This window comes from Xyrauchen texanus, chromosome 15, assembly GCF_025860055.1.
Source record: "Xyrauchen texanus isolate HMW12.3.18 chromosome 15, RBS_HiC_50CHRs, whole genome shotgun sequence".
NCBI lineage: Eukaryota > Metazoa > Chordata > Actinopteri > Cypriniformes > Catostomidae > Xyrauchen > Xyrauchen texanus.
The window spans coordinates 1395344-1407843 of NC_068290.1; the positions used below are offsets into that span (position 1 = coordinate 1395344).

Genomic DNA, 12500 nt, shown 5'->3' on the forward strand with positions numbered 1-12500 from the left:
GCAGATGGAGATGATGTTCTTTCGTCTTTCATAACAGGGTGAATTCTGTGAAGTTTTTTGCTGTACTTTTGACTTTTTGCTTTTTTTTTTATCCAGTTTAAAATATAGGCTAATTCGAGATGTTTTTGTATTATTATTCTAGATTCATATGAGGATTATGCAATATAATATAAAGCTTTTTTCACTCAAATGTGTTTTTAGGTCCTTAAATAGTAATTATCTGTTACTATTATTCTATGTATTATCTTTACTATATGTTTTACTTGTGGTAAATATTATTTGGAAATGTTAATATATATATATATATATGTTGCAATCAATTGCAAATTCTGTTGGCCCAAATTTTGTAAGGCAGTAAGACACCCAATGAAGTTACACTGATCTAAAAATATAAAAAAACAGACCATGATTAATGTGTACTTTGTGCACAAGGTCAATATGAAATTGCATGTAGTATGATGTTTGTATTTGCAATGTTTCAATAGTACTCGACTAAAGAGCATAACACCTTAAATACAGTCAAGAAATACAATTATTCAAGTGATTTACACCCTTAGCCCCTGTAGACTAAAAAAAACACTTAAATGTGCCAGTAAATAAACCACAGCGAGTCACCAAGGGCTTGTGGGAAACACAAGCTACAACAACAACAACAACAGGCTGACATGATGACGAAACTGGAGAGCGGCATATGATTGAGCGCTGTTCCCCGGGCTTATGACGTCAGTGGAGAAGCCCCGCCCCTCTCGCTTTCGCACTCGGCACGTACTGCTTTTCATTTCCAAAGCGTTTAGTTTGTATCAACTGTCGCAAAAAGTTTCTCGGACGCGTTTGTTGCGTCGCAGCGCAGGACGCGTCAAATGTGACAGTTGGACGCTTCCCGTCCGCTGCCAGTGTGTGTGTGTGTTTATGTTTTTGTCTTTAATAATTACAAATCACAATCTGAGGGGAGCGTCAGTTGGCATGGGCGTCAAACAGAGCAGTCCCGCGGCCAACGGGCGCACGCGGGCGTACTCGGGCTCGGATTTGCCGTCGGGCACGGCGTCGAGTAACAGCAACGGCCGAACGGCGGCGGTGGCGATGAGATATCACGGGCACGGCGCGTCAGGTGCGACATCATCATCATCATCATCATCTGCGGCGGTGGCCGCTCATTATATCGGTCACAGGACGCGATCTGTAGGGGCTGTTGGTGGTACCGGCCCGGGCGTCAGACCGCAGTCGGGCATTAATATACCGAACTCTGCAGCGTATAGTTCTCAGGAGTCCGGTAACAGCACACCGGAGGAGAACGCCGCAGACAGAGAGCGGTCAGCCGGGACTCCGAGACTGTTGATCGGATCTCTACCTGCTCACCTGTCGCCTCATCTCTTTGGAGGTAAGCCCAAAGTTATAGTTCAAAGTCAACCTTTGCGGCCAGATATCAAAGTTTGTGTCCAACCTTTTATGCTTTGAAGTTTCACCCAAAAATGAAAACTCTGTCAATCATTTATTCACATTTATGTTGTTCCAAACCTGTCTTTGTCTGTGTACATCATCGGCGCATGCGCCGGAGTCTATCACAAAGCAATCATAGTGCGCATGTGTCTAACGTGTTCGTAATGGTTAAATAAGTTGAAGCACAGAGCATGGAAAAATGAAGTTTGGTTGACAGTCCTCAACTGTGTGCGTCGTCGTCATCGCATGCGTCTGTGGTTGACTGAAGTAAAAGAGTGTCACAAAACAGTCATAGTGCACAACATCTAATGCGTTCATAATCGGACAAATGAGGCAACACGGTTGACGGACCAGGCGTGACCCGATCCAGAATGCGGAAAAGCTACGTTTACCTGGGCTTACGCGGACAGTTTCTCAACATGCGGACAGTCTTCGTCTATGCGCATCACAAAGCAGTCATTGTGCGCATGCGTCGAGCGCATGCCTATTCGCTCGCGGTCAAATAAGTTTACTTTGAAAGACAACGCGGTCGAACAGGTGCAATACGGAACGCATAAAAAGTTTACCCGGGCCTGTCGTTGACTGTACTAAAAGAGTATCGCAAAGCAGACATAGCGCGCATGCATCTGACACATTCGTAATCGCTCGCGGTCAAATTAATGTACTTCGAAAGGCAATGCGGTCGACCGGGTCTTAAGGCTAAAGTATATTTTGGTTGTTCGCGTTGCTGATTGGAACACGCATAGCATGTGTGAAGCCAATTCCGTCATCAGCACAGTCTGCGCGGACAGTTTTTCAACACGTGGACAGTCCTCGTCTATGTGCATCACAAAGCAGTCATTGAGCGCATGAGTCGAACGCGTGACTATTCGCTCGCGGTCAAATGAGTTTACTTTCAAAGGCAACGCTGTCGAACCGGGGCAATCCGGAATGCATAAAAACTTTACCCGGGCCTGTCGTTGACTGTACTAAAAGAGTATCACAAAGCAGACATAGTGCGCATGCATCTGACGCATTTGTAATCGCTCACGGTCAAATTAGTTTACTTTGAAAGGCAACGCAGTTGACTGGCGCGATCCGATTACGAATGCGGGAAAAAACTAGGTTCACCAGGGCCTTAAGGTCAAAGTTTACTTTGAAAGGCAACGCAGTCGAACAGGCAATCCCATCCGGAACGCATAAAAACAAAGTTTACCCGGGCCTGTCGTTGACCGTACTAAAAGAGTATCACAAAGCAGACGTATTGAGCATGCATCTGACGCATTCGTAATCGCCCGCGGTCAAATTAGTATACTTTGAAAGGCAACGCAGTCAAACAGAGTCAATCTGATCCGGAACGCATAAAAACTAAGTTAACCCGGGCCTGTCGTTGACTACTAAAAGAGTATCACAAAGCAGACGTAGTGCGCATGCATCTGACGCATTCGTAATCGCTCATGTTCAAATTAATGTACTTTGAAAGGCAACGCAGTTGACTGGCGCGATCCGATTACGAATGCAGGAAAAAACGAGGTTCACCAGGGCCTTAAGGCCAAAGTTTACTCCGATTTTCCAGAATTCGCGAACAGGCTATACCCGGGCCTTTAGTCACCTTTCTCTTTAATAGTTTAAAAACAAGATGCAATGAAAGTGAACGGTCACCATTGCTAGCATTCAGCTGCACATCTCCTATTGTGTTCCATGGAAGAATACAGTCATGCAGGTTTGGATAAGTGAATCCAATTTGAGGGTCAGTAAATGATGACAGCGTTTACATTTTTGGGTGAACTACAACATGTTGTGCAATTATAATTATGTGAAGTGTTGCAAGCACAGACTTGAAGGTGCTTGGCACTTGACATGTTTTACGCCAGTGCAACAACACGCTGCAGAAGCGGTGACAGAAGGCTGACATGCAAAGGAAGCTGCAGGTTGTGGTTTTGAAGTGATCGTATCAGGTGTGAAGAAGAGTTTGAGCCGAGTAGTTCAGTGACCATGTGGGTCTTTTTGTATTTGCTGTGTTTCTCAGAATTTGCACTCTAGCCTAATGTTTCATAAACATGTATTTTGGGCAAGTGTAAGCAATTCGGTGGTGTTGTGCATTTCACGAAATCTGTCAAGAGCATGTCCAGGTCATCTATAACCACAATATCAACATAAATACAGATCCAGTGTAAAGGCAGGTGGGATGGCAGTTACTGGGGCGGCGCAGAAAGGCCTGGATTGAACTTTAAGTCCGTGACGGGTTAATACGAATTCTCGCTTGTGATTTGAAGTTAATCTTTAAACATTGTTGGAAAAAAAAAAACGTTGTCTTTTAACCTACTGTGGCTAGGGACTTTTTTAAGGGGAACTGAGACTCGGCATTGTGTGTCTTTCAGTACATCAGAATTGTTCTATTATAGGTGACATTTATATGTGCACAAAACAAAACAAACATTGAAGGAGAGACCCGAGGCTGCTTTGAGAGATAATGGATGCTGTTTATAGCCAGAATACTCAGATAAAGGTAAAATGACAGTGTTGGGACATAACAACATTGACTCAACCAATGGGATGAGATTTAGGCAGGATACCGGTTTGACTGACCAGTGGCAGATTCGGGGGGGGTGGTTGCTCCAAGGTAAATGAATGCTAATTGAATGTTATGCTTATTATCAGCCTCAGCCTCAATGATCGAATCCGACCACACCGTGTATTTGAATTAACGAATGTTACATTTGCATAGCGCATATCTGACACTACTCTCAAAGTACACAGTGAACAGGGGACTCTCCTCAACCACCTCTAGATTTGACCAAACCAAACACGTACCAACAGAACCGTTTGAACCTTTAATCCAGGGCAGGAAGATGCGTCTCTACCACAAACAGGCTATTTACTACTATCTGCTGAAAACAGGTCAACATGTGCACCTTATGAAAAAACATACACAGAGAAGTTGGTACACAGCAGCGATCATTCACCAGTCAGTGGGCGAAGCCGTTCCGGTAAAGAGCACAACACAAAACCTGTTGAGTCAAAGTCAAGTTAGAAAAACAGACCGAGCAAAGGGCAGCCACAACATACACTTCCTGACTGACTGCAGAGCCCTCGCTGTGAGAATGGGGAAGTGTGTTTAACGTATACACACAACTCGCTGTCTGTGTTTATAAGTGTGTGTGTGTGTGTGTGTGTGTTCTAATGAGAGTGGACAGTATGAACTCACACGTCAGGTGTCCTGAGTGTGCACATAACCGTGCATCTTGTCCTGCAGGGGACATTTATCAAGTAATGCAGCAGGTGCAGCCGAGCAGAGTTTCCATGTGCGTGAGGAGGAAATCTGTGCTGATGAACTGAACTAAATATCTGGATCTGGTTTCATCGGTGGTTTGTGCAGCAAGCCAGCAACATTTGTAGCACAAGAGAAATCATTAGCGTTAACCCGTTAGCTCGGATGCTTAAAGGTCGGCAGGCCCTTGAAAATAAATAAACAAATATTAATATAAAATATGAATAACTACAGTCTTGATCAACACATTAGGTAGTGTTTGAAAGCTTATGGGGGTTTTCCACTGCACGGTGGGACTCAACTCTTCTCACTTTTTTGGGGTTTTCCACTGTGGATAGTACCTGGTACTTTTTTAGTACCACTTCGTTCGATGGTCCTAGTGAGCTGAGACGATACTAGATGGATCACTGATTGGTCCGAGAGAACCGTCACTGGGTTTTCGGCACGTCAACCCGCTAGTTATAAAGTTAGCTACAGCAAAAGCAAAGATAAATTGAGGGCTGACTGACTTGAAACAATATTTTGGCTATAGATTTTGTTGAAGTAAATTGATCAAAACTCGAGAAATTCTCAATAACATAGGCAGCTATGGTGTAAGTTGTGTCTCTAAAGCTGCGTACACACTGCCAGCGACATCGCGCGCGCGACACCGACACCATCCCATTCATTTTCAATGAGAGCGCAGTTCGTTGGTGACAAGTGTGGGCGTGTCCAGCGACGCGACTTTATTCAAATGAAGAGCGACTAACGGAAGCGACAGCCAATAGGAGAGAAGATGGGAGAGATCACGTGATGGTACTCGCCGTGCTGACTCTGACATTTAATGATTTTATGGACCCTGACAGACCGGCATTTGTGTTTTCGCCGCAGATAAACAGCCGCTATGGCAAACGGCACACCTTGTTTCTCATTCATCTTTGATATAAAGAATTTTATGTACTGATTCCATTTATATTTAGTCTTTTCCCTCCAAAATGTTTGTTTTTAGCGCCAAGAAAAGCGATTAGCTGTCAAGAGCAATGGAATGACATCCGTGAATGTCATTTATAAACGTTACTAGGCAACCAGTAGTGGGAACGCCCACTAGCGGCTTCACCGCCAGCCATTATCACAGTAAAGTCTGAACTTGCATCTGTGGATACAGCGGCGAGTGGTGTTGACTAACTGTTTACCGCAGTATTCCTACAGACCCATGACGTTTTTTAAGAGCGTGACGTCCTTGCCCTTTACACACGACATTTGACCGGATTTCTTGAATATTTTTTCAATATATTATGCACACAATCCTTCATATTTGTCTTTGGAGAACATTGTTCTCAAAGCGCTGGATTATTCACAATGCTTGTTTGCAAATTGGCGAGCCTTGACTCAGAAATGTTGGCATGAGTTGTGCTGGATAATCTTTTATTCTTATTATTTATAAAAAAAAATAATACAATTATTTAAAAATATGATTCACATTTGTTATTCATTATTTTATCTCTATAAGCGATTCAGTGACACGGTAGTTACTCTTAAAAATAGACATACATATTTATTATTTTTGGTGTTAGAACAAGGTTCCTCTGCTCTGATAACAAATATCAATAAGACATTTAGCTTTTATTGTCGGGTTGGGGGCGGGTCTGTAGTCGAGCTCCTCGTTGTGTTCCTGCGGCGTAATTCAAACTCCATGTTTTAATGGATAAACCATCTGTCTGTGCAAAGAGCTTTGCATATTTATAGGGGACCGTCATGACCTTTTTAGTTTTTTTATCACTTAAACGTGTTCCTTGAGGTTCACTTATAATATTAGTTACGATTTTGCACAAAAAAAAGTAATATTGGTAAAAACATGATTATTTTGCACTCTCAATGACCAAGTTTACTTGCACTCAAGTAAACTGTTTGTTCCAGGGTTTTTGCAGAAAGCGCCGTTCTGAAACGTCATTTCTGAAACGAGAACGCTGATTTAGTAGCCGATGTAACGATGATAAAATGCGGCTAATATGACCATATTTCTTGGTTCTCGTCAGCACTCTGGCTGCTGCATTTTGAACCAATTGAAGTTTGTTTATTGAACTTGCTGGACATCCTCCCAGTAATGCATTACAGTAATCTAGTCTTGAGGTCATGAACGCATTAATACATTTTTCGGCTTTAGTGATCGAGAGCATGTGCCATAATTTAGCAATGTTTCTCAGGTGGAAGAATGCTGTTTTGCAAACAGAAGTTTACATACACTTTGTTAGTATTTGGTAGCATAGCATTGTCCATTTGGAAGACCCATTTTCAACCGAGCTTTAACTTCCTGTCTGATGTCTTGAGATGTTGCTTCAATATATCCACACAATGTTCCTTCCTCATGATGTCATCTATTTTGTGAAGTCCCTCCTGCAGCAAAGCACCCCCACAACATGATGCTGACACCCTCATGCTTCACGGTTGGGATGCTGTTCTTCAGCTTGCAAGCTTCACCCTTTTTCCTCCAAATATAACGATGGTCATTATGGCCAAACAGTTACATTTTGTTTCATCAGACCAGAGGACATTTCTCCAGAAAGTAAGATCTTTGTCCCCATGTGCACTTGCAAACTGTAGTCTGGCTTGTTTATGGTGGTTTTGGAGCAGCAGCTTCTTCCTTGCTGAGCCTTTCAGGTTATGTCGATATAGGACTCGTTTTGCTGTGGATATAGATACTCGTCTACCCGTTCCCTCCAGCATCTTCACAAGGTCCTTTGCTGTTGTTCTGGGATTGATTTGCACTTTTTCGCACCAAACTACGTTCATCTCTAGGAGACAGAATGCGTCTCCTTCCTGAGCGGTGTGATGACTGTGTGGTCACATGGTGTTTATACTTGTGTACTATTGTTTGTACAGATGAACGCGGCGCCTTCAGGCATTTGTAAATTGCTCCCAAGGATGATCCAGACTTGTGGAGGTCCACAATGTTTTTTCTGAGATCTTGGCTGATTTCTTTTGATTGTCCCATGATGTCAAGCAAAGAGGCACTTGAGTTTGAAGGTAGGCCTTAAAGTAAATCCACAGGTTCACCTCCAATTCATTACAACTCCTATCAGAAGCTAAGTGGCTAATTGTCTAAAGGCTTGACATAATTTTCTGGAATGTTCCAAGCTGCTTTAAGGCACCGTTAACTTGTAAACTTCTGATCCACTGGAATTGTGATTATAGTCAATTAAAAGTGACACAATCGGTCTGTAAACAACTGTTGGAGAAATTACTTGTGTAATACACAAAGTAGATGTCCTCAACGACTCGCCAATACTATAGTTTGCTCATATGAAATCGGTGGAGTGGTTATATAATTAGTTTTAGGGGGCCTGGGTAGCTCAGCAAGTAAAGATGCTGACTACCAGCCTTGGATCTGTATCAGCATCTGTCTATCTATCTCGCTATCTCTCTCTCTCTCTCTCTCTCTCTCTCTCTCTCAACTTAACTTTGGTCCCAAAGTAATGTCTCTTGGTCCAATTACAAATGCATTTTTGGTATGTGTCATTGGGGCCATGCCCTGAGGATACCTGTAAAGTTTGGGGTCTGCGCCACCTAGTGGTCAAAAGTTATAACAATGTGTCAAATTGCTTAGAACATTTGATTAATTTGGCCTATTGTCCTGTGACTGCTCTCTTTAAATTCCTTGAATCAAGTATGATGATACCATATTTTTTATTGTTGGTCATACTTCCTGTCCGCCATTTTTTTATTTAATTGAAAACCCACTTTTTCAAACTCCTAATCCTCAAGTCCAACTTGCATGAAACTTTGCATGCATCTATGGACACTCATGACACAAAGTTACGACATTTTATTTGATAAACCAAATCGTTCTCGTGTCGCGCATCGACGAATAACATGGCAACACGCCAATAAAGATCTATGGCCATATCTCAGCAACGCTTTGCCATATTGGCATGAAACTTGGTAAATGTTAATCTTACCACATCCTGACAGCATCCCATAAATTTGGTGGCAGTGCCACCTATTGATCAAAATGTATAGTTATTTGTATTTTAATATGAACAATTTTAATGCTGCTTTTCATAATGTTATAATCCGTGCTGTCCGGCCTTACATGCCGTCGGTGTGCTTGGCCATCTACATTTTTGCTATAAATCTATATTAGCAAAAAGGCTGTACAACATGCTAACCCAACCCTAGTCAAACATATATAATTGGTGTATAGCAAGTGTGCTGCACAAGCCCTCAAAAGTGAAGCCAAAACGTCTCGATCGCCCCCCGGTGGCTGGTCCTAGTATAGGTCATAAACCCCGCCTCCCCATGTTATTCAACGGGACGTGAGACCAACTAAACAATTAAATTACACTTCACATATCTTTTTTCCAAAGATAGTTTCTGTCATTTACTGTCGTTTCTATCACGTTGATGTCATTTCAAGTGTTTGTTTTCAAAATAAGTTTGTTTTTAGTTATTTGATGCTATAAAAACGCTGCTGTGACATCATGATTGACAGCTGTGATTGACAGGTTCTCTGAGTGAAATAGTCACTGAAGCACCAACTGACTTTTTTTCGGGATCTTCGGAGGACTGAGGAGATTGGAGCTTTAAATGTAATATCTAAATTTCTATAATTAATTATTTCACACCGTCATAAGTCAAAAGTCAAAAGTGCAGGGGCGTGTGCTTGCGATTGATTCAGCGAGAGTGAGGGCGGGGCCTTGATTTCGCGGCTTTACTTCCTGCTCACTACTGCGCAGGTCTGGTCCCGAAATCGCAACTGCGCAGACTCAAGTCCCAAGATGTCAGCGCCATATCGGGACACTGGCGGCTTCAGTTCTCACCGATGGAAAAGAGCGAAGGGGCGTCGGCCATCTTTTTTGCTTTTGTCCAACAAATAACGCACCCTCCGTTGAACACCTGTGATTCTGGAGACAAAAAATTCCTTACAGGAACAGTAAGTCATTTCATTACTTAAGATATGGTAACATCCTCCTTTGGGGATGAGGCATACACTGGAACGTTCTGCCAAATGACATCAGAGTTTCATTGCTGTTGATGTCTGAATGGTTGCCAGATGGATAAAAGATGGAAAGTTAGATGTGTGAATGTGGCTAAGCAATGTTTGCTTGAGATTAAATCACTATTTCAAGTCATTTCAAAGCAAATACGTGAATATTATCGTATATACCAGCTAGCTCTAGCGCTGAGGTACATATGTGTTGCACTGAGGTTCTCGCTTTCAGGCTTGTTGTTACTTGCATTGATAGTTTTGGATCTCTTGCTGAGGCTTGACTGACTCCACACTCCCCTTGAAGGCATTTACACAGTTGAATATTTGGGAACTTTTGTAGAGACACTTTAAACAGGTTCAGTCTGTGAATCATGATGTTTTGTACAAAAGTCGTTCTGAGGTTCAGGTTTTGTCCAACCAGGATTAATTGTTGTCTGTCATTATTTACTCACCCTCGTATTATTATAAAAATAAAGAATTGTTCATATATTAAATAACCATATTGTAATGCCTATTTTGGATAATCCAGTTGATTAAATGCTTTCAAATACTTCCTCTTATATAATTTTCTCTTTTTTGAATTTGACAATAATCCCCCCAAAAAACAAAACTTGGTTTTAAATCATTCATACCATATTGGGCACATTATGCCCAATTTCAGTCTATGTTGTTGACTTATTATTATTATTATTATTATTATTATTATTATTATTAACTTTCCTCAAGATCTTCCCAAAGCAATTCAACAAAGAAAATAATGCACAAGTAAAAAAAAAAATACAAATATATAAATCCAATTAAAATTGTGGAGCCCCTTACAGGACAGGGCAATACATTTAATTATATTTTTTAAAATAATTTTGCATTCCCTCAAATAAATTTGCCATTATTTTTCGACAGTAAACCATAGTACTTATATAGAAAAACAATAATACAAATAATACCATGGTATTTGTAGTAAAACCATAGTAACCACGATATAATAATCTATAGTTAAACCATGGGATTAAAACCATAGTTTCTGCCAAAAATAAATACATAAATAAATAAAAATAAAATAATAATAATAAATAAAATAATAAATAAATACATTAAAATGGTTAGACTACAACAATCATGGTTAATAAAATATTACTATAGTAAAATCATTGTTTCGGTCCAAAAATAAATAAATAAATAAAAATAAAATTATAATAAATAAATAAAATAAAATAAATAAATACATTAAAATGGTTAGCCTACAACAATTATGGTTAATAAAATATTACTATAGTAAAATAATTAATTCTGTCCAAAAATAAATACATAAATAAATACAAATAAAATAATAATAAATAAATAAAATAATAAATAAATATATTAAAATGGTTAGACTATAACAATCATGGTTAATAAAATATTACTATAGTAAAATCATTGTTTCGGTCCAAAAATAAATACAAAAATAAATAAATAAAAATAAAATTATAATAAATAAATAAATAAATAAAATAAAATAAATAAATACATTAAAATGGTTAGCCTACAACAATTATGGTTAATAAAATATTACTATAGTAAAATCATTGTTTCGGTCCAAAAATAAATACAAAAATAAATAAATAAAAATAAAATTATAATAAATAAATAAATAAAAGTTAGACTACAACAATCATGGTCACTAAAATATTACTATAGTAAAATAATTAATTCTGTCCAAAAATAAATACATAAATAAATACAAATAAAATAATAATAAATAAATAAAATAATAAATAAATACATTAAAATGGTTAGACTATAACAATCATGGTTAATAAAATATTACTATAGTAAAATCATTGTTTCGGTCCAAAAATAAATACAAAAATAAATAAATAAAAATAAAATTATAATAAATAAATAAATAAAATAATAAATAAATACATTAAAATGGTTAGCCTACAACAATTATGGTTAATAAAATATTACTATAGTAAAATCATTGTTTCGGTCCAAAAATAAATACATAAATAAATAAATAAAAATAAAATTATTATAAATAAATAAAATAATAAATAAATACATTAAAATGGTTAGCCTACAACAATCATGGTTAATAAAATATTACTATAGTAAAATCATTGTTTCGGTCCAAAAATAAATACAAAAATAAATAAATAAAAATAAAATTATAATAAATAAATAAAAATAAAATAATAATAAATACATTCAAATGGTTAGCCTACAACAATTATGGTCATTGGTCACTAAAATATTACTGGATACCCACAAAATGATGATTGTTATGACCATAGTTTGGGTTTTCCTGTATTATCACTACGGTTTCATTACGAATATCATGGGTAACATGACATAAAAATTATGTCAACGCTTCTTGCAGATCATAAATATTACATAAATATAAAATGAGCTAATTAATGCGGAGCTCAACTTATCTACTATTACGAGTGATTATCATTGTGCAAAACAGTTTGCAGATTTATATTTTTAATGTCGTCCCATTCTGTGATGTTTCTCAGGGGGTTTCCTGGGTCAAAAACGATTGAGTAGCGTGAGAGATCTGCAAAGAAAAATAAATGTCCCATAATTCAATGGGGCAAGGTTATGGAGTTTGGCCACCGCACAAAGTTCTGTGTCAAGAGATTTGTAGGACAGAAGGACAAATAAACTTCTGGCTTCTGGACATAAACAGGAAGAGCACTCATCGTGATGGGATGCAGGAATGACAGTATGGATGAGTCAAGAGACATTCGTGGGATTATATGCTACAGATTGTATCCATGACCTCTGGACATGATTAGGAGCAATGGAAACCAATTTTTCTAGTTTTACTGACTAATATTGTGTGCTAGAGGTCGACCGATA

General features: G+C 38.8%; 1 protein-coding gene across 2 annotated transcripts in view; it reads left to right on the top strand.

Annotated features, from left to right (window-relative positions):
* The first annotated feature begins 763 nt into the window (after positions 1 to 763).
* znrf2b (zinc and ring finger 2b) overlaps positions 764 to 12500 on the top strand; it is a 55793-nt gene continuing 44056 nt past the window's right edge. For both annotated transcript variants that reach the window (XM_052143739.1, XM_052143738.1), the window contains exon 1: positions 764 to 1378. In XM_052143739.1, coding sequence (XP_051999699.1) covers positions 910 to 1378 — 469 coding nt within the window. In that variant the 5' untranslated portion in view covers positions 764 to 909. The remainder of the gene's footprint in view (positions 1379 to 12500) is intronic.